The sequence below is a fragment of the Vipera berus genome (assembly GCF_964194415.1).
Source record: "Vipera berus genome assembly, chromosome: 2".
Lineage (NCBI taxonomy): Eukaryota > Metazoa > Chordata > Lepidosauria > Squamata > Viperidae > Vipera > Vipera berus.
In genome coordinates, this window is record NC_138203.1 from 54,952,260 (window position 1) to 54,975,718 (window position 23,459).

Here is a 23,459-nt window from a genome sequence, read left to right on the forward strand (position 1 = left end):
GCTTGTTCCATGTTGCCTTTTATTTCTCTTAGTCTTATGATTCTTTGGAATTATAGACCAATGGTAATTTTAAAAATCAGAATTCTATCTGGAACTAACATGGAAAGGTGGATGAATACAGGGAACTGAGTAACTTAATGAGAGTAATATGAGAATAATGTTTCTTATTTACAGATTTCTTGCTTAGCTAAAAAAAGAAGGAGCCAGAAAACTGACTCTACCAGCCTGTAGAAAATAGCTCAGACTATGTGTTTTACAGTCATCTAGATACCTTAACACATTTGTATTGCTTATCAATTTTTAATATTTACATAGTGAATAAAAGCAACAAAATTTCTTGGGAAATAAGGGTAACAGTATCATTAATTACCAATAATTGGACACAATAGTTATTCTCACTTAATTGTACTGAGTTATTTTCAATATTTTGCACATGGTAGGTACTAATTTAACTAATTTTCACACTCTACTGCCATATTTGCATCCCATCTCATACAATTTAAAATATTATTGTGGCTCTTAAAGAGCATCTTAAAATATGCAGAGATAACAATGAGGGAAAACAGTGTGGCATGAAAAACAAGTGTTTTACCTGTATATATCGAGATCAAAAACATTTGCAGAACTTTATAGAAAGAGGACTCTGTGGTCTAGAGAATTACTTTAGATCTGCCAAAAAAAATTGTCAAATATTCTCAGGAGTACATATTCAATGTATCTCTAGAAAAGTCAGGCTGGAAAAGAAAATGTTTGTTAACTTTACGGCAAGGAACATGCATTTTAAACTAGAAATATAGAAGTCACTATCTTCTTAAAGTTCTCCAATCTGTTTTGTGTGTTTTAAATATCTTTGACAACTATCTTTTCCAACACTGTATCTGGAGCAAGATAACTGTTGATGGGACATGTTGGAAACCTTTTAAGTAACTTCAAAATCTACCTAAAGGGGAAAACTTTAAAACAGTGAAAACATATACTATTGTCTCATCTTTGTTCATTGATTTCTGATTTCTCCAGTATGGTCTGTGTTGAAGAAATCTTTTTCAAGAATTGTGTTAAAGTTATGATATTGTAGATTATGTAATTAGCAACCTTCCTCTTCCTCCTCCTTTATAACCAAATTTTGGAACCAAATGTTAAATCATGAAATCATTACTTTTCAAGGATCTCCCAGTTTCAAAAGCAATTAATCTCAAAGATAGATTACCATGTGGGTGCAAATAGATGCTTTACATTAACACAGATGCAAAAATTAACTGCCTAGAATCCCATGTAATCCCACTAATAACCCAACTGTCTACTAGAAGATACACAAAAGCTATTCTCCAAAGCACCTGAAGGCAGGACAAGATGATGGAAATTAACCAAGGAGAGAGCAACTTAGAACTAAGTAGATTTTTTCTGACAGTTAGAACAATAAATCAGTGGAACTACCTGCCTCCAGAAGCTGTGAAACTACCTATCTCCAGAAGTGATGAATGCTCCAACACTGGAAGTTTTTAAGAAGAGACTGGACAGCCATTTGTCTGAAATGGTATAGGGTTTACTGCCTGAGCAGGGGGTTGGACTAGATAACCTCCTAGGTCCCCTCCAACTTTATTATTATTATTATTATTATTATTATTATTATTATTATTATTATTATTATTATTATTATTATTATTATTATTATTAAAAATTAAAGGCCTCATTCAGAGCACTGCATAGTAGTGCCTATTCATGACTTTCTTTTTCACCAACAGCAAGCACTCTACCCCATAAATTAGACAAAAGAAAAATGGAAGTTTCAGAAGCAGCTCTGAACTTAGAACTATTTTGTAAAATGTCTGATTATGAGGATGATGATGATGGTGGAGAATTTGATTTTAAGCATTCCTGGCACTTTGGTGGTTTACTTCTTATTAAGACTTCAGAGATACAAACCAGTAGCTCAGTAATTGCTTTCTTGAATCTGCCTTTAATAATTACATTTAGTAAAGCTGTATTGAAAATTAGAAAGGCAGAGACTAATGGAAAACTAGATTTTTCACTGAATTAGAAAGCAAGACAATCCATATATTGACAATATTTCAAGTTGAAACAGATCAGGAAAACTGTTTTGGACTGTCCACGCAAAGAGTCAAATACAGGCCTGATGTGCAATGGCATCTACATTTTATACCAAAAGAGAAACTATACAAGATTTCATGTAAATCGCTGTCTTGAAAGGCTAATACAATTCCATTTTGAATGAAGTCATTTAAATCTTTGTGAGGTGGGAATTATTGCAGGATTTTCTGTTTGACATGTCACAAAACAAGAAATTGTGTTAATGAAGTGACTATGTCTTTAAATTAGAAATGAAAAATTAGATATTCAAAAGTAAAGGGAGGCATGGGATAAAGAATTGGAATTTGGACATCTATGTCATTTTGCTGATTAATTCAAAGAATATTATTTTGTACACATTGGACATTACATGGTCTTTTAAATTGATTGATGGGTCCACCTAAGAGTTAGAGAGGTAGTCCTCAAAATGCAGATTTATTTTGTGCTATAATAATTCCTTTACTGGATAAAAGTTCTTTCACATATTAATTTTGTTCTTGAACTTTCATTGATATTTGGGGTTGCTTGTGTTGTTTTCCATGATAAGCCAACAGTTTGGAAACTATTATGAGGACAATAGAAATGGATATTGCATGCATTTATAGCTACAAAAAATGGTACTATAGAGTTAGATGAACATATTCTCCATCAGTTGTATGGTGGTCTGAAAAATACATATCTCTTTGTATACTTGAATAAGCATTTTGCTTACTGTTTGGAAGATGCTTTTAGACATTTCAGTTAAATGTTTAAATGTTTAATTTGTTTTTCCCTTTCTCATTGATGTTTCAGGGGGGAAAAACATGCACAGAAAAAAAATGAAGTAATAGAAATTAATTACTATTAAGTAAATAGAGTGGCATATATAGACATAGACAAGCTACATAGACAATAATATTTGTCTATGTAGCTTATAACATTATAGAATCTGTACTTAGTATTATGTAGTATATGTGATATTCAATAGAGTGGTAATATTGTTCTTGAAATAAACCAAGTAGTCACTCTTCCTCCTCCCCCCCCAAAAAAAACCCTTGGGTTGAATGAGATGAGGACAAATATATGCCTTTAATTTCAGCAGGGCAAATTTCTCGATATGTATCATTTCTTTCTCTTTTTTTTCCTTCCAAACATTTTAGAACATCTTGTCTTGAGGTGACTAAATGTGTGAGAATCAGAAACAGTAGAGAATGAATATCTAGCTGCTTGAATGACAGTTAGAATAGCTGGGCAAGTGGGCAAAATGTATCAATATTGTCATGTTTCCCACTGTCTATTTCATTGTATCCAACAGTATTTTCCATTTTATCAATTTGGGTAGTATGGCTACCTCATATAAATAAACAAATTTGTCCTCTTGAGCATAGAGTATATGCTGGTATAATTCAGAGTGTTAAAGAATAGGAAAATTGTAAATAAAAGGTTTTTTTTTAAAAAAAACAAACAAACACCATTATTTCAAATAATTTAAACAGCCACCCATCTCACGAGGGTGGGTGCAAAGACTCAGCAGTTAAGAGGCTGGACTTGTCTGCTGGAAAACCCACTGCCCGGATTTGAGACCCGAGCATTGTGTGACGAAGTGAATTCCGATCTTCATCTAGTTTCTGCCAACATAGCAATTCGACAGCATGCAATGCTGGAAGATAAATACGTACCACTTTGATGGGAAGGTGACCACTTTGATGCTCCAGGACATCATGCTGGCCACATGACCATGGAAACATCCTCAGACAGTGCTGGCTCAATGGTCCTTGAAAGGAGATGAGGGCCATCCCCTACTGTCAGTTACAACTAGCAGAATAAAATCCACAGGGACTCCTTTCCTTTCGTTTCCATTTTACAACAGTGATTCTGGATGATACATAAACATTAAAGATACCATCACACAAGCTGGTTTTCTCCTGTTTTAAATGCAGTGCCAGTGGTTTTGTATTTAATGCTGAATTCAAGTTAGAATTACATTGCTACAGTACTGTTATTCAGTTTCTCACATTGTACTTGTTAAATATAAATGATTTTATATGCACCAATGCATATAAACTAGAACTTTGAAATAACAGAATAATAGAGTTATTATGGCTCATTGTGGTATATAAATCCACCTATTGGGTATGAACAAGCCATGTGAAAAAGTGTGGCTGGGTGTATACAACTTGTATAAATTAGGTCAGATAAGGGCTTTGGATTCTTTTCACATAATATATCAAATATGGTTAAATTTAATTCGAGTTAGGGTTTTAGTGGCCTTAAGTACTGTGTTACCAGAGCATTTGGTCAACTTATGATTTGGTATATTATTTAAATCCATATAGTGGTTAATTTGGTCACTAAAATGTAGCCAATGTGAATCTAGCTTGTGCAGATGTTCAGACTCTACTATTATTTTCTACTGAAATGGATCCAGTAGTACCAGATTTTTCTTGTTTATAACTTGATTAAAAATACAATTTTATTTACTGTATGCATCCTTGTCTAATGCTGAGTACTTCTATGCCAAGATATTTCAATATTCACTAACTTAAAAAAAACAAAAACAAAGTATCTTTCTGTTATATTTGACAGTATGCATTTGTTTATAGTACAAAACAGTGGTATCCTTTTTTGTTGTACCTTAAGTTCAGCTTAATTAAAAAGGCTTGCTTGCTTCCATCTATCGGCTATATTCTGCTATCTTTCTTCAGTTTTTATTGTATAAAATGTGTTGGGCTGGAGCACTAAGTGTCCATGAAAAATTTTGGTCTAAAGGGAATTAGTTGTGGTGATAGGCAATGGCTACAGGTGGCTAATAAAATGCAGATTAACTTCATTAGTATTCAGCCAAGATGTAGTAAAGTTGAGTAAAGTTCATTTGCAAATATCTAATTGCTTGATCCCCTTCATGGATTACTGCATTGTTGTGGCGAAGGGGCTTGCATAATTCAATGAAGCTATGAGCTATGCTATGCAGGGCCACCCAAGACGGAAAGCTCATAGCTGAGAGTTCTGACAAAACGTGATCCACTGGAGAAGGAAACGGCAACCCACTCCAGTATCTTTGCCATGAAAACCCTATGGACAGTACCAAAAGCAAAACGATATGACGCTGGAAGATGAGCCCTCAGGTCGGAAGGCGTCCAATATGCTACTGGGGAAGAGTAGAGGGCTAGTACTAGTAGCGCCAGAAAGAATGAAGCGACTGGGCCAAAGCTGAAAGGATGCTCAGCTGTGGATGTGTCTGGTGGTGAAAGGAAAGTAAGATCCATGAATCAAGGAAAGCTGGACGTGGTTAAACAAGAGATGACAAGACTGAACATCGACATCTTAGGAATCAGCAAACTAAAATGGACAGAAATGGGTGAATTTAATTCAGATGACCATCAGGTATACTACTGCAGGCAAGAATCCCTCAAAAGAAAGCCTTCATAGTCAATAAAAGAGTAGGAAAAGCAATACTGGGATACAATCCTCAAAATGACAGAATGATCTCAGTTCGAATCCAAGGCAAACCATTCAATATCACAGTAGTCCAAGTCTATGTCCCAACCACCAATGCTGAAGAGGATGAAATTGACAGGTTCTATGAAGCCCTACAGCAGCTTATAGAACTAACACCAAAAAATGATGTCCTTATCATCATGGGGGATTGGAATGCTAAAGTAGGAAGCCAAAAGATAACCGGAATAACAGGCAAGTTTGGCCTTGGAGTACAAAATGAAGCAGGGCACAGGCTGATAGAATTTTGTCAAGAGAATACGATGGTCATAGCAAACACTCTTTTCCAACAACCCAAGAGACGGCTGTACACATGGACATCACCAGACGGTCAACACAGAAATCAGATTGACTATATGCTCTGCAGCCAAAGATGAAGAAGCCCTATACAGTCAGTAAAAACAAGACCAGGAGCTGACTGTGGCTCAGACCATGAGCTTCTCATTGCAAAGTTAAGACTTAAACTGTAGAAAGTAGGAAAAAGCACTAGGCCACTCAGGTATGAATTAAATCATATCCCTGTTGAATATACAGTAGAGGTGACAAATAGATTTAAGGAATTAGATCTGATAGACAGAGTGCCTGAAGAACTATGGACAGAGGTTCGCAGCATTGTACAACAGGTAGCAACCAAAACCATCCCAAAGAAAAAGAAATGCAAGAAAGCAAAATGGCTGCCTGAGGAAGCTTTGCAAATAGCTGAGGAAAGGAGGGAAGCGAAAGGCAAGGGAGAAAAAGAAAGATACGCCCAACTGAATGCTGAATTCCAGAGAATAGCTAGAAGAGATGGGAATGCCTTCTTAAATGAACAGTGCAAAGAAACAGAAGAAAACAATAGAATAGGGTGGACCAGAGATCTTTTCAAGAAAATTGGAGATATGAAGGGAACGTTTCATGCAAAAATGGGCATGATAAAGGACCAAAATGGCAGGGACCTAACAGAGGCAGAAGAGATTAAGAAGAGGTGGCAAAATTACACAGAAGAACTATACAAGAATGAGCTTAATGTCCCTGATAATCACAATGAGATGGTCACTGACCTTGAGCCAGACATCCTAGAATGTGAAGTGAAGTTGGCCTTAGAAAAGCTGAGCAACAACAAAGCTAGTGGAGGTGACAGTATTCCAGCTGAGCTATTCAAAATCTTAAAAGACGATGCAGTAAAAGTGCTACACTCAATTTGCCAGCAAATTTGGAAAACAACAGTGGCCACAGGATTGGAAAAGATCAGTTTACATTCCAATTCCAAACAAAGGCAGTGCCAAAGAATGTTCAAACTACCGCACCATTGCACTCATTTCTCATGCTAGTAAAGTTATGCTTAAAATCCTACAAGCTAGACTCCAGCAGTATGTGGATTGAGAACTACCAGAAGTACAGGCAGGTTTTCGAAGAGGCAGAGGAACTAGATATCAAATTACCAACATACGCTGGATCATGGAGAAAGCTAGGGAGTTCCAGAAAAACATCTACTTCTGCTTCATTGACTATGCTAAAGCCTTTGATTGTGTGGATCATAACAAGCTGTGGCAAGTTCTTAAAGAGATAGGCGTACCATACCATCTTATTTGTCTCTTGAGAAACCTATATGTGGGCCAAGAAGCAACAGTGAGAACTGAACACAGAACCACCGATTGGTTCAAAATTGGGAAAGGAGTCCGGCAAGGCTGTATACTGTCACCCTGCCTATTTAACTTATATGCAGAGCACATCATGAGAAAGGCAGGGTTAGAGGAATCAAAAGTTGGAATTAAGATTGCCGGGAGAAATATGAACAACCTAAGATATGCAGATGATACCACTCTAATGGCAGAAAGTGAAGAGGAACTAAAGAGCCTCTTGTTGCGGGTGAAGAAAGAGTGCAAAACGTGGGTTGAAACTTATCATTAAGAAAACCAAGATCATGGCATCCGGCCCTCTCAATTCCTGGCAAATAGCTGGGGAAGAAATGGAGGTAGTGACAGATTTTATTTTCCTGAGCTCCAAGATCACTGCAGATGGGGACTGTAGCCAAGAAATTAAAAGACGCTTGCTTCTCGGGAGGAAAGCAATGGCAAATCTAGACAGCACACGTTGTCCATAGGGTCGCGATAGGTTGGACACGACTTCGCAGCTAACAGCAACAACAATTGCTTGATACATCTCTACTGATACTTTTTTTGTTGCTCTTTTTATTTAAGTTTGAAATTCAAATTTGTTTTTGTTTTTTAAAAATTTCAATATGTTTGTACTGTACACAAATATATATTGAAGAATTCCAGCAGAAGTTCTGCACAAGAAATAGCCCTTCTCCATTTGGCCAGTGTCAACCATGAGTAAGGTCAAGTTTGATTTACTGGTCAATATTATATGCAGAACTGATATTTAGAATAGGAATTAGACAGTAAAATCCAGAAAAAAGCAGGGATAAATAATTTCTGTAACTCTACCAGAAGATCGCACAGATCCAAGTTACAGGTGTTCAGCCTGAAAGTGTTTTAAGCTATATATACGAATGGAAGCTCAGAGTTGCTCCCCTGTGCTGAAAGTTTTGCTTAAAATAACACTCAATATTTGCATCATTTGGCTGGATGCATTTAAATTGTTGACAAGTTATAAATGATGATTTTTTTGGTTCAATAACAAGCTAGGAACTATAAAAAGAAAAACTGAATCCTGTTAACTACTGCTCCAAGATATGTAGAGAGAGCAAAAGAGAGTTGGACTATAAAAGCCTATGATTTTCCTCAGATTGTAGAATTTACCACTAAAGCCTAGTAATATTCTTTCTTTCCTTGGCCTTAACTCCAAACAGGACCTTAAAAAATTGGGAATGTTGTTTTGTACTAAAGTGTTGGGAAATAGATTGCTTTCCAAACTTGCTATTGTTTATAATGTATTTATTATAATGGTTTATTATATATTTATTACCATGGGTAATCAGACAATGATTTACTATTCTGTGTTAAATTTTCCCTTTAAATTATTTATCAAAACCTATGAAGAACTTTGCTATGATTTGTCACAAAGCATTTTTCAAATAGGACTTTATTAGTTCTCAGTATGTCTTCTCCATCTTTTGATAGGTATGAGATATGTTAATCTGAGAAAAGTGTAAGTCTTCACACACTCTCTGTTCTTCATTTATATGAGTTAAATGTGTAATTATTTTCCCTATCAACTATTGGCTCCATGTAGGAAAAAAGTTTTGAGAACTGAATGCACTTTTATTGTGGGAAAGAGAAAGAATGTTCATTTGACTGCCAAAGAGTTATAAATATAATCTGTTCTATCTGCTGCATTTATGAATTATACCTTTAAAAGGCAGAATGTAGTAATTGAAGTTCTTTATTCCTTGCTAAAAGAGCCAAATTATATAATAGGCTAAATGTGTTCATACCCATGATGAATTCCCCCTCCCAACTTTAAGGTTACACACATTGATGGAGAGAGAAATGAATGTGGTTTGAAAGATACATTTGTATGTGTTTGTTATTAATAGATTTTCTTTGCCATGATCTGTATGAAAAGTTCTGCCACAAGCTGTGATTTTTTCTTGTGAAGAAAAGTTATAAAAAACAGATTTATTGAGGAAAAAATAGCTTTGGTACAGTGGGAAAATATTTCACTCTTTCCTAACAGACTGCTTAGATTGAAAATAACACAAGAAACATATGAATCGTAAAATGTCTTCTTTAAATTTTGGCTTAGTGTGTCCTGAGAACTTAAACAAATGTAGTTTATTCTGTAAGAACTTGGTGCATTGTATGAACCAAATCTCCATAGTCCCAATTCTCAAGTTATTACTTTAATGAGGATGTGCACATTAAATTTATACATTAGCTTTTTTTGTTCAAAAATTGTAAAATGGAAGTGGTTATGGGTCATTCTTAGTCTTTATGCAATGCTACATGGGTACTCTTTTTTTTCAGAGATGATCGTGAACGTGTAAGGAGCAAACCCAATTCTCATTATAGATCAGAAAATTTATGAATGTTCTAATAGAATTTAATTCTATTATGCATTGATATGATAATATTATATGGGAGATAAATAATTTGTATGCCTCATAAGATAAAAGCAACCTGGAGTTTTTGTTAAATCAAATTATTTCTACTAAACAATTAATGATTATGTGAACATTACAGACTTAGATCCATGGCATCAGTTTATAACATTAATTTCAATTGCTTCAGAATAGAGGAATATCATAAATACAAAAATAATCATGTCTGAAATTCCTTAGTGTGGGAATTCCTTCCACCTCTCGTATCATTCTTAAGGAACTAAATAGTACTTTATAATTTACTGAAATTGCAATAAACTATTTTGTCATTTGGGGAAATAGTTGCTGCAACATGTAGTTCAACAGCAATCCCATATGTTGGATTTATAAAATTATGTATGCTTGTTCAAGAATAGAAACATTTCCTTTTTGTTACAGATCTTCCAAATATAAAATTTCATTTGTACAATGTGATTTTATTACAACTGCTGGATCTTGTTTTTTCAAGGTCCAGGTAATTGAACATGCTTTGATTTGATGTATGTATTTGTCATGTGGCAAACTCTTAAGACTCTTGAAGTACGAAGTTTTCAGTATGACCAGTATTTTAAGAATTTTGAATATCCTAAAGCTAATTTTAATTGTTCTTAGCAACATACCTCAAATTTGAAGAATTAGAATAATAAAATTACAATAAAGATGTAATGTCTGTTGAAAAACAAATTGTATTGTTGCTGGCAGCTAATCTGTTAAGAAGAGAAACCATGTTCATATATCACACTAAGCCATGGTTTGTTTTACTCCTGGGTTTTTAAAGAAACCACAATTGACTAGATTTATACAACATACTAAATTATAATTTATAGTTAACTAATTATAATTACTTGATTCACATAACACATTAAACCAAAGCTAAATAAACTACATGATCTCTCTGTACTGTACAATATATGAACTCTACAAGCTGAATGCAATTAGTTTACAGTTATGAAAGGGGGATTTTGAAAAGTAAAATACCTCAGATATAGAATTTAGTAACATATGGGTAATAGTATTAAGCCATATCTGTTCAAGAAAACAATCCCTGACATACAGAAGTTTCAGACCACACATATAATACGGAAATCCAAAATTATTTTCCAACTTAAAAAATGTTTATGAACTTTGACCATTGATCCTGAACTTTAATAAGAGTTTTTCATCCCCATTTCCCCCAAAAAAGGTTTACTATATCTTACTTCCTTGATTCAAAAACCATACTATATAAAGAAAACCAGCTTTCTCTGAACTTCCATTTACTAGATTATTAATTGAGGCCACCTAATTACCACTGTACTACCTAGATAACTTTGTTGTTCCAGTTCACCCATAATTAATATGTTGTGTTTGTTGAATGTGTTTTATGTCTGGGTTCATCAATAGTGTTAAATCATAAACCATGATTTACAAATTGGGCTGGATTCATAGAATACACCAAGCTAAATCAAACCATTTTACAGCTTAGTGCATTGTGTAAACCTAATTTGCTATAGCTATTAAATGATTTAGAGACAAAATAAAGTTGCAAATTTTCACATAAATACATTTCACCAAAATTCAATCTTTTAAAAGGTTTTGAAATATAGATACTCTTTTACAATTGTTCCCTATCTCATTACTGAAATTGTGTTAGAAATATTAGTCATGGAGAACAATGATCAAATCCACAAATGATGGAGGCAACCTTGGGGGAAGTCTTGTCCACTTCCTTGAGACAACAAGCTTGAATACATTCCAAGTAACTGTCAATCTCTCAGCTGGCTTCCATTTCTAAGTAAATGTGGTTTTATCCACAAAAAGCTTAGATGTCTGTAACAGACAAAGTTATATAGTTCTCTTTTTTGGAAAATGTGCTATCTAACATTATTCCACAAGATCATTTCACAAAAAGAAGGTATGCTTAACACAGTTTTAGACTTAAAAATCTCCTGTATATATTATCCACTCTCTCAATCTATTTTTCTTTTTTTCTGAAGATAAGAATATTTACTCATTGTAAATAGATTGTCTTATTATGCAATTTTCGGATCTTGGTTTCACTAGGTTGTGTTTTCATAAGCATTGTGAGATATTTTTTGTCACCTGCCCTAAAGATTTGACCCAATGACCTGAAATTCAAGAAAATGTCATGTTAGTGGCTACTAATTAGTGGATCTATAGAGCTGCTTCATCTGGCCTTTCAACCTTGTACAGACAGCATCCAAAGCTGTCATACTCATCATGCTAAGAAAACAAGTCAGCATCACATTTTTTAAAGTAGTTTAAACACTAAAAAAAAGTCCAGCTGAGACTAAACATGAGTATATAGGTTAGGGCAGAAATAAACCTATAATGTAGTCTTTGTATTTATATCTCATGCAGTAAAGATACAAAAAAGTAGATTAGCCTACAGGATACCTATCACTGTATGTTGTGAATGTACTGTATGCAATATGTGATCGGAAAAAGCACAATTGTTTCTCAGTTATTTTGCATTTTTAAAATAAAATTCCATCACTGCATTGCCTGTGGGATAAAATATAGTCATGGATATTCAGTTGCAAAATGCAGATATGGTAATGTCTAGGAATAAGAGTGTGTAATAAAATAGGCTTTTTTAGGCATTAGACATTTTAATCCTTAGATGGATTTAAAGAAACACTTGGTTAAAGGCATCCGAGTGCTCGTTAATCAATGTTGCATCCTGGTATCTCCTGAGTGTCGTGATGTTTTGAGAGGTAGAAAAGATTGGCTACAGTAATTAAAGCAAAGAAATCGATCACAAAGCAAACATATCAAGAAATATATAAAAGTAATCTTTTATTTCCACAGGTCTTTAAGATAGAGGTACTAATGAATGGAAGAAAGCATTTTGTTGAAAAAAGATATAGTGAATTTCATGCTCTCCATAAAAAAGTAAGTATAGTGTACAAATTGTTCAGGTAATACTATCTGTAGCCTATTTCCATTCATTCCCAAGTAATGACTGCACTTGATTTTTGAATATGATAAGGAAGTTTTACTTTACTTGCAATACTGTCCACTGTTGAACAATTAAAGATAAGTAGGTAGGTAACTAAGTAGGTAGGATTAAAAAAACAAATGCCTTTTCTGCACAGAGAAAGTAAGGCATTCCATTCTCTTCAGATCAAGCATGGGGTACTACTTTTTTTATATAGAGGACCACCGACCCAGATAAAATTCAGTCCAGGCCCTCAGCTGGGTGGTAGTTGGACTATTTTTTTTGTCTTTTTAACCACCTTTTTGGGGGGGGGGGTTAGATGATCAAGCAAAGGGCAAACAAATAGGAAAAAAAAATGTAAATTTCAGTAATTGGGAGCTGGTGCTCCCCCTTTATCCAGTTTTTTTGAGGGAAAACCCAACTCTTATCTACCTCTAGGGGTAGGAGTTGCTCTCAGTGCCTTGCCACTTTCCCAAACTGTAGTGAGTAGAAGCATTGATCTTGTGCCAGCCATTTGAGGTTCCCTCCTGCAGCCAAAGTGACAACCTCAAATTTTCCAAACATTGCAAAATGGGATGTGCAGCAAAACCCTGCATGTAGTTTAGGGAGATTTCATTTTAATCCCCTTCTTTCTTCTTCAGCAGCCACTGTTTTATGCTCACTGATCATATCCAGTTTTTCTAGGCAGAATGGAAGTTCTCACGTCAGGCTTTATTTCTGCTTATCTACTTTGGTTTGTTACTAATTTTGAACAGTGTCCACCCAAGTCCACACTGTCTGCTTGCCCTGATGCAATGATGACATGCATACGTTTCCTTTCCCTACATACGTTTCCTTTCGTTACAAAGCTGAGGTAGCTTAAAGTGCATATCAGAAGAGGTGTTTTACTTAATATCCCATGACACAATGCAGGGCATACTGATGTGTCTGAATTAGGTGTTCCATGCCAGCAGTCTCTTGGCTCCAGTTGTTCCTGCAGGTTTCCTGTGGAATTATCCCCTTTGATCTTATTTTTATCCACTCTTCATTTCTCTCTTGGTTGCCAGGAAGAATGGAACTATCATTTCTGCAGATTTTTTTCTTTGTTATGTGAGTTGGTCAACTGGTTGACCATCGTAACGTGGAAGTCCTTAAATTATGTCCTTTAGAAAGTTGCACATTAAAACAGTATGGGTAACAGCAATCACACATGCATTTTGGAAACTCAGCAAAGATGCACGTGATAGCAGCAAGATTTAAAGTCATGTGATTTCCTACCAGCTCCAGGATAGCAGAGAAGCATAGTAAAGCTGTTGGGTCTATGTGGCCTAAATTATGAGATTAAAATGTATTTAATTATTTAAACTTAAATTTTGGTTACTGTCGTGTATTATGATTGATTTGTTCAGCATTTGTAGCACTGTGGTTTCAGAAATATATTGCTGATTTACTATCCCATTTTAAGGTGAAATACAGAAGAACTAAAATTCATGCCAGGAAATTGTAGGTTTTCCCTATATGAATCACCAGTTTCCATATTTAAAGAGAGACATAGGTTGGCTATGCTATGATTGTGACTCAGTCATGATCTTTAACAAATTCAGATCTGGTTAAGGTTATCAGAACATTGGATCATATTGGAGCTTTTCACGTGCCTATCAGAAATATTAGTTGTAGAAACACCACCAGATTACGGAAGTCTGGTTTAAATGAGCAACTATAAATCGTGAACTCCTTCCTGAACAGTAGCTTTCACTTTTTTTTTTTTTTGATATTCAAATCTCCTGCCTTGAAACATTTGTTGACACAGCTTTTAGTCAGATGACATCTCCTGAAGATGAAAGATGAAATGTAAATTACTCTACCCCTGTGGGCATTACATGTCAAAGTCAAATTGGAGTTTGAATGTCCTTTTGACTTTTGATCTCCACTCCTTCACACAATTTTTGAATTGATAAAAATACCTGGAGAGTACTTCTCAATTCAACTACAGATAAACTATACTTTTTTATTTCTAGAATTTCTAGAATTTTTATTTCTAATGTAGCCAGTTTTCTATGTAAAATGATTTAATGTTACTTTATATGCTACCCTTTATTGGAATCCTGATATATAGGTATTATTCTTGCTAATGAGACAAGAAAGTATAGGTGTCTCATCTACAGTAAAATAGTAGCTTATCCAAGGGCACTTAATAGCCAAAACTGTCCAGATATGCCACAATCACAAGATCCCTTACAGTTTTTTTGGAAAGGAATTGATTTTGCTAATATTTATATCCTGCTTTTCCATTTTAAAAACATAAATACACTGTGGACAGGAATTGATTCATATTCACTTACCTATTTGGCTATAAATCAGTCAAAAGAAAGCCATAATAATTGTAGAAGATTCTTTCATACTTAAGCAAATCATAACTTTTTCACTGAGATGCACAGTAGAACTACTATATAAAAGCTGTAGCAATGTGGACAACCACTAGATGGCAAGCATTAAAGTTTTCTATTATTCTGTGCTGCTGTCTAGCTGTTGTCCACAATTTTGCAGGCCATCTTATGGTCCTAGCACAGTGATGGCAAACCTTTTGGGTTTCACATGTCAAAAATGCAGAAAATACCTAACTACTCTGCTAGCGTGTCTCATACTGATACACGCACACACACACACACATGCATGCGCACGCACACACACAAACAAAAAATAATTATCTCCCCCTCATCTAGATCTCACTGAACATGTCAGTCTGCGGTAGCACTAAGGCTGAGCCTAAAATAGAGGAGGCCTCAACTTCAGCCTTCTAGGGCAGGGGTCCCTAACCGCTGGTTGGGAGACCTGTACCAGGCTGTGGCATGCCAGCAACCGGGCTGCACAAACAAGCAAAGCCCCATTTGTGGTATGCAGGCAGCACACAAAACCTCTCTCCATGTAACCAGTCCCTGGTGCCCCAAAGGTTGGAGACCTCTGTTCTAGGGCTTTAGCATGTCGGGCCTCAACTTCAGCCCTAGCACACTGATGCTACTCAAACAGGCCACCTTGCACCTGTGTGATTGCCCCTCAGCACAGTGCTCCCCAAGATCTGCTGCTTGCCACTTATGTTCTCTTTCCGTTGATAGGCCCTTGCAGTTTGTTGGGTATTGTTGAACACCCATGTCATAGATTTTCCATCACTTGTGCTATTAGAAGATCTCGGAGAATAAGCAGTTTCCTTGTTGCTTCATTACAAAAATAAATTTAAATACTACTCAGAACATTGGAAAGTAAGAATATATCACATGTTGGTGTTCTGTTCCAGCCTATGACAGGCCCAGTTTGAATGTCAGGGACAACCCCTTTTTATAGTCAACAGGCTGGAAAAACCCAACCAAATTTATTTACAAAGAAATCAAAAGTTCAAACGAGTTAAACCAAAAGTTCAAACAAGAGTTAAACAGGAATAACAGACCAGGACTCTAGCAGAAGATCTACAAACGGTTGCCTTCAGCAACCAGCACCTCCCACACCTTCCCATTTTATCAGCAGTCCCAAGGCATGGCTTCTCATTGCCTTCTTCTCCTCTCACCAAGATGCCTCATGGCCTTTCTCTGCTGGATTGCCTCCTGCTCCTAGCATCCCTGAATAGATCCAGCTGTGAATCATCTACATCCAATACCTCATGCTGATGAGGAACATGATGGGAGGGGCCAGGCTGAGAGTCCTGCAGTGCATCAGAGCCTCCCTCTGACACCAAAGGTTCTCCAAACCCCGCCTTCTCCTCTTCAGAATAATCAGACTCAGCTGCCGGTATCACAGGCTGACGCTGAATCACAACACTATCCCGCACCGCAGGGCCCTTCCCCCAGGTCTGCCGATCCAGATGCGGTCGGGATGGGAATTGTTCATGGAAGGCAGACACCAAAGCAGGAGCATGAACGGTAGTTGCATCTTCCCAGGTGAATTCCTCTGCTCTGTAGCCTTTGCATTCGATCAGGTACTGGAAACAATCTTTCAGCCAATGGGAGTCCTGAATGCTGGCGACCTCATACTCGAGGGAGCTGTCTTCATCACGATGTTCCAGTGGGGGAGGTTCTGCTTGGCGGAGTGGACACGCCGGTTGCTTGGGGACCAACAGAGACCGATGAAAGACCGGATGCACATGCAGGGAACATGGCAGAGTTAAACGATAGGCGACCGGATTTATGACAACCTCGATTGGGAACGGACCTAAATATCAGTAGTCTAACTTCTTAGCTGTCCAGGTTGATGGTAGGTTCCTGGTGGACAGCCAGACCCGATCTCCCACCAGTAGTGGAGGCGTTTCCCACCTCGACCGATCAGCAAATCTTTTGTAATCGGCCTTAGCCTTCTCTAATTGTCGCCGCACCAATCAATAGATCACTGTAACTCTGCTATATAGTGGTTCGCTGCTGGCTCCAGTGAGTCTGACAGGGAAAGGGGGAAAAACCGGGGGTGATATCCCACATTGGCCAAGAATGGTGTCATCTGTGTGGAGGTGTGCTGCGAGTTGTTGAATGCAAACTCAGCTATGGCCAAATAGTCCACCCAATTGTTTTGCTGCTGATTAACATAGCAGCGCAAATATTGCTCTAGAATTCCGATGACCTCTGTCCCCCCGTCAGTTTGGGGATGATGCGCGGATGAGAGGCAAAACTTGACATCCAATGCCTGCATCAACCCCTGCCAGAAACGGGCTGTGAACTGGGCCCCTCAATCAGATACAACTCTATCAGGGAGGTCATGCAGCCGAAACACCTGCTGGATGAACATACGACAAGTGGCATGGGCTGACGGTAATCCATGACATGGATGAAATGCGCCATCTTGGTCAGCATGTCTACCACCACGAACACCATCGTAAAACCAGAAGACGGGGATAAATCCGTCAGAAAGTCCATGGACACAGCCCCCCAGGGTCTTTTAGGTGTCGGCAAGGGCTGCAGTAATCCAGGCAGGGCCCCTGTCGCTGACTTGGCCTGTCTACATGGGATACAGGAAGTGACATAGGCCTGGATGTCGTGTCGGACTCGGGGCCACCAGAAGGTACAGGATCAGAATAATCAGTCAGTTCGGAAGGCAAGAAAACCCTTGTGGAACCCTCCACCTGGCCGGCACAGATATAGTGGATGTGGTCCACGCACTGCAAGCTTGGGAGGGTGACCACGTTCTGTGACCAATAGATCTGTGGGTCATGCGTCCAGAGCCACGCCAGTCCCAAGACCACGGGGAAATGCAGATCTGAGGTGATATAAAACTGATGGCCTTCTCATGGGAACTGATGGCCATACACAACGGTTGCGTGGCGGCCTTAATTGGCCCAGACAGGAGTATTTGACCATCAATGGTCTCCACTAACATGGGCAGCTCCACTGGGCACTGGGGAACAGCCCATTTGGCCACAAATGCTGAGTTCATAAAATTTGTGGTGGCCCCAGAGTCAATTAAGGCATGGACTGGAATCCCCTTCGGCTTTCCGGATCAGACGTGCCTCCAATATCAGATTGCGCATGCCCAAGATGGCGGATGTGCTCGGCTGAGCTCCGCGAGCTCCAGCTGTTAGGCGTCCCTTAGGATCCCCTCAGGAGCCTTCGGGCTCTCTGTGATGGGGATTGGGGGCTCATGGTGACAGGCAGTGAGGCAGTTAGGAAGTCGACGAGGCTGGCAGTGGTCCGTTCAGGCTCTTATCTGCCAGTCTGTCCATCTGCTGGCCCTGCTGTCCTCCGTTCGCTTGCTTTTTGTTACTTACCTTTTCCGGACCGTCTGCGGCTGTTCGTGATCGACTCCGGCGTTTCCTGCTGCTCCGGGCCGTTTTGGGCCGCTTTCGGCATCCTCGAGCTGTCTCGGTCGGCGAGGGGGACGCCTGTGAGTTTGTTCTGATGGCGGCGGTGGCGGCGTGGGCGGCGGCTTCGGCGGCGGCGGCGGCCCGCGTTCGACGACGACGGCAGCGGCGGCGTTTTCTGGCCGTGTTCTGGCCATTTTCAGCGGCCAGCAGCTAACGGTGATGTTTCCTGGGCCTTTTGGCCCGTGCTACCAGCGGCGACATCTGGTCTGCCTTTGGGCCGCTTTCGGCGGTACTGGCGTTTTCGGGCCTGTTCGGGCCGTTTGTGGTGGTCGGCGGTCGGCTGCAGCGTTTTCTGGGCTTTCGGCCCCTCTCGCCGGCAGCGGCGTTCCCATGTTGCTCCAGGCCGCCTCGGGCCGCTTTCGGCGTCGGCGTCCTCGGGCCGTTTTGGCGGCAGAGAGGGCGACTGTGAGTCATCTCGGCGGCGGTGGTGTTTTTCTATGTTGGCTTCGGGCCGCTTTCAGCGGCGACGGCGTCTTCGGGCCATTTCAGCGGCGGAGAAGACGACCGCGGGTCACTTCAATGGAGCAACGGCGACATGTGGTTCCTGCACTGCTTTTGGACCGCTTCGGCGGCGGTGACGGCGTTCCAGACCACCTTTACTACCTTGGCCTGCCTACCCTTCTGCCTTGAACATATACACCTACCAACTCTCTGCCTACCCCCCCTCTCCCCTTTGGATTTGGACTTGGACGGACCTGGGTACTAGCCACGGTGGGAGAGTGGCTTGGCTTTACATCTGCAGCCCCATAGAGGTGGGAGCTCCATGGGGTATGCCTACCCAGAGTATATCTTGGACCACCCCCAGGAACAGAGTTGCAACCCGTCGTGAGAGGGCAGGGGGTGGCTTGTCTCTGGGGGCACCCAACTGAGTGGCAGTGAAGTTGGGTGTGGATCCAGATATTTATCCCCTTGCTTCGATCCTCCTATGGATATGACCAATTATGGGACTGCCTATCCTGGACTTGCCGGACCTATATGCGGCGATACACCAGCACAGACTTGTTCGCCCTCAGGGGTGCCCCCCTCTCCTGGGTGCGACCCGCCTTTTCAAATACCTCCAATCTCGATGAAGGGCCCGACTGTTGGGACCCTGAGAGATAGCCGGGCAGGGGCAGGGGCCTTCAACATAAATTTAATAGGAGGCCCCTGGTTAATTTTTTAGCAAAAGTTTTTATGGGGTTAGGGAGAGGGGTGGGAGTGGGTGGGGGTTGTTTGGCTATGGGGGGTAGCCAATCAACCATGGCTCAGGCCAGGCCTGGGTCTGGCCACGCGGGGGGAGAACAGGGTGTGGTTGTCTCCGGGGCTCTGGAGCGGGTCGTGGGACTACAGATTCCCACGACGTTGGGGAATGGCAGCAGGTGCATAAACAGAGGGCCGTATCGTTACCGGGGGGGGCGTCTCCGTTATTTGCAAGCGGTGGGGTGCTCCGACCCTCTGTTTCTTCCCCGAGGTTCCGGGAGCGAGGATGTGCAGCCTCCTGAGCTCCGGCTGGTGTACCTGAATGCCAGGTTCGTGGTTAACAAAGCTCCCCTTGTTAGGGATTTAGTTGAGGGTGAGCATGCGGACCTGGCTTGCATCACGGAGACTTGGTTGGGCCCAGAGGGTGGGTTCCCTTTGGTTGACCTCTGCCCACCAGGTTTCCAGGTGCTACACCGGCCACGAGCTCAAGGTAGTGGTGGGGGTGTGGCGGTAGCTATCAGGGAGACCTTATGTCCGCGGGAGACCACCGTTCCTCAGATAGTCGGGTGTGAGTCTCTCTTTTTGAGATTTGGTCTGGGGGCACAGTTGGGCTTGCTGCTGGTGTACCTTTAGCCTAGTCGCGCAGCGGCAGCCCTGCCCGAGCTGCTCGATATCCTCTCGGGGTTGGTGATTGAGTTCCCCAAACTTATAGTTTTGGGTGACTTCAATCTACCATCCCTGGGAGGCTCATCTGAGCTAGCTCGGGAGTTCATGGCTTCCATGACGGCCATGGACCTGACGCAAGTAATTTCTGAACCAACTCATGAGGGAGGCCACACCCTTGACCTGGTTTTCTTATCTCGACAGTGGTTTGATGATCTTGGTGGGGGCTCTCCATTTATTATGCCCCTGTCATGGACCGATCATCACCTCCTGCGGCTGGTCTTCCGTTTTGCCACCCCCCGCCGTGGGGGTTCGGAGCCAATTAGATGGTACCGCCCCAGACGCTTAATGGATCCTGATAGATTCCAGGCAGCGCTGGGGTCCCCACCTGCCTCCGTTGCTCACAACTCAGCGGATGCCCTAGTGGAAGCCTGGGAAAGGGCGGCCACTGGGGCACTTGACCGAGTTGTACCCTTGCGGCCTCTGACCCGGTGCAGATCCCAACGAGCTCCATGGTTCTCCTCGGAGCTCCGGGAGATGAAGTGTCGGAAACGGGGCCTAGAGAGCTGTTGGAGGTCCAGCCGATCCGAATCCGACCGGTTGCGACTAAGAACCTTTATTAGGTCTTATCTCACAGCGATGAGGACGGCGAGGTGTAATTACTTCTCTGCCCTCATCGCGTCCACAGATAATCGCCCGGCCGCCCTGTTTAGGGTGACCCGCTCCCTCCTTAATCAGGAGGTGAGGGAGGAACCCTTGCAGGGTCGTGCCGAGGAGTTTGGACAACATCTGCTGGATAAAATCGCTCGGATTCGGACCGGTCTGGACTCCAACTGGGCAGAGTCTGACGATCAGGACACGGGCGGTCTTGTCGATGTTATCTGGGAGGAGTTTGATTCTGTAACCCCTGAGGAAGTGGACAGGATTATGGGGAGGCTGAGCTCCACCACATGTTTATTGGACCTGTGCCCTTCTTGGCTGGTTTATGCAGCCCGGGAGAGGACACGAGGCTGGTTCCAGGCAGTTATATCTGCTTCCTTGAGTAAGGGTAATTTCCCCGCCGTCTTGAAGGAGGCGGTGGTGAGACCTCTCCTCAAGAAGCCTGTTCTGGACCCAGCTGTTTTGAACAACTTTCGTCCGGTCTCCAACCTTCGCTTTCTTGCGAAGGTTGTTGAGAGTGTGGTGGTGCATCAGCTTCCCCTGGTCCTGGATGAAGCAGATTATCTAGACCCGTTCCAATCGGGTTTCAGGCCCGGGTACAGCACAGAGACGGCATTGGTCGCTCTGGTGAATGATCTCTGGAGGGCTCGGGACAGAGGACATTCCTCTGTCCTTGTCCTATTAGACCTCTCGGCGGCTTTCGATACCATCGACCATGGTATCCTGCTGCGGCGTCTCAGGGGATTAGGAGTGGGAGGCACAGTTCTTCAGTGGTTCTCCTCCTATCTCCTGGGACGCTCGCAGTCGGTGTTGGCAGGGGGGCAGAGGTCGACCCCTAGGACTCTCGCTTGTGGAGTTCCTCAGGGGTCGGTCCTCTCGCCTCTCCTGTTCAACATCTACATGAAACCGCTGGGTGAGATCATTCGTGGTTTTGGAGTTGGGTATCATCAATATGCCGATGATAGCCAACTTTTCATTTCGACCCCAAACCACCCCAGTGATGCCCTCGATGTGATGTCCTGTTGCCTGGAGGCGGTTCGGGCCTGGATGGGGAGGAACAGACTTCAACTCAACCCTGACAAGACTGAGTGGCTGTGCATTTCGGCATCCCGGGACATTCAAAATATTCCATCTCTTCTTATGGGGGGTGAGTCCTTACCCCCCGTGGATAGGGCTCGCAACTTGGGAGTCCTCCTAGATTCACGACTTACTTTGGAAGACCATATAGTGGCCGTGACTAGGGGGGCTTTCGCCCAGGTTCGCCTGGTGTGCCAGTTGCGGCCCTATCTGGACCGGGATGCCCTGTGTACGGTCACTCATGCGCTCGTGACCTCTCGCCTGGACTACTGCAATGCTCTTTACATGGGGCTTCCCTTGAAGACCACTCGGAGGCTCCAACTGGTACAGAATGCGGCCGCGAGAGTTGTCTTGGGAGTTTCCTGGTACTCCCATGTTACACCTTTGCTCCACGAGCTACATTGGTTACCAGTTGTCTTCCGGGTGAGGTTCAAGGTTTTGGTTATGACCTTTAAGTCCTTACATGGCATGGGTCCGGGGTACCTCGAGGACCACCTGCTGCCGGCGTCAACTCCCCTCCGCCCTGTGCGTGCCCGGTCGGGGTGCCTCCGGTCGGGGAATGTCAACTGGTGGCCCCCAGGGGGAGGGCCTTCTCTGTGGGCGCTCCGGCGTTATGGAACCAACTGCCGGTTGAGCTCCGGATGGCATCGGACCTTCGCTCCTTCCGGCGCGGGCTGAAGACCCACTTATTTGAACTAGCTGGTCTGGCCTGATGGGGAACATTAGGGTTTTTTAATGGGTTTTTTACTGTTTTTATTGTTATTGTAATTTTTAATTGGCCATTTGTTTAATTTCTTTTTAATTTTTGTATTGTTATTGATATATGCCCTGTTAACCGCCCTGAGTCCTTCGGGAGAAGGGCGGTATACAAATTGAATAAATAGAAATAGAAATAGATGCCGTGGAGGTCCACAGGCAGCATCGAAAAGACGTCGCTCGGTGTTGTGGGACGCCTGACCTAACACACCTTTTAGATCGGGCTCGGGGCATTTCCCAACAGAGGAGTAGGGGACTTTCTCGGGGCAGACTCGGTCACTGACACCTGTCATCACTTCATTGGGCAGAAGGCAGCCAAATGCCCAAGGTCCCCACAGTAAAAACACAACCCCCCCCCCGAACATCGCCTTTTCATTTCTGCCATCGATAGATGCCTGGCAGCACCTAGCTCCATTGGCTCCTCCCTCTGAACCGGGGTCTCAGGGGCTACAGGGGTCTCTGGGGTGGCACAGCAACTCCTTCGCTGCTGCAGCCGAGTGTCAATCATCAGACAAAGATGGATCAGCCCCTTGAGGTCTGAGGAAATATCAACACGGGCCAGCTCATCCAACATCTCCTCCGACAATCCATCCTGGAAAGTGTCCACAAGCTCAGCCTGATTCCAGACTGAATCCTGGCTAAGCAGCTGAAAATCACTGATATAGCCCTGTAGGGGGCGTCGACCTTGCCTCAGAGCTTTCAAGCGTCGGGTAGCAGTCTGCGTCTTTGTGGGGTCCTCATACATCAGACACATATGATTACAAAACCCCACAAAGGGGTTT

The 23,459-nt window shown here is 41.9% G+C and overlaps 1 protein-coding gene across 1 annotated transcript in view; it reads left to right on the plus strand.

Annotated features, from left to right (window-relative positions):
• Nucleotides 1-23,459, plus strand: part of SNX24 (sorting nexin 24) — an 86,436-nt gene that overhangs the window by 30,913 nt on the left and 32,064 nt on the right. The window contains exon 2 of the mRNA XM_081321676.1: nt 12,398-12,481. Coding sequence (XP_081177802.1) covers nt 12,398-12,481 — 84 coding nt within the window. The remainder of the gene's footprint in view (nt 1-12,397; nt 12,482-23,459) is intronic.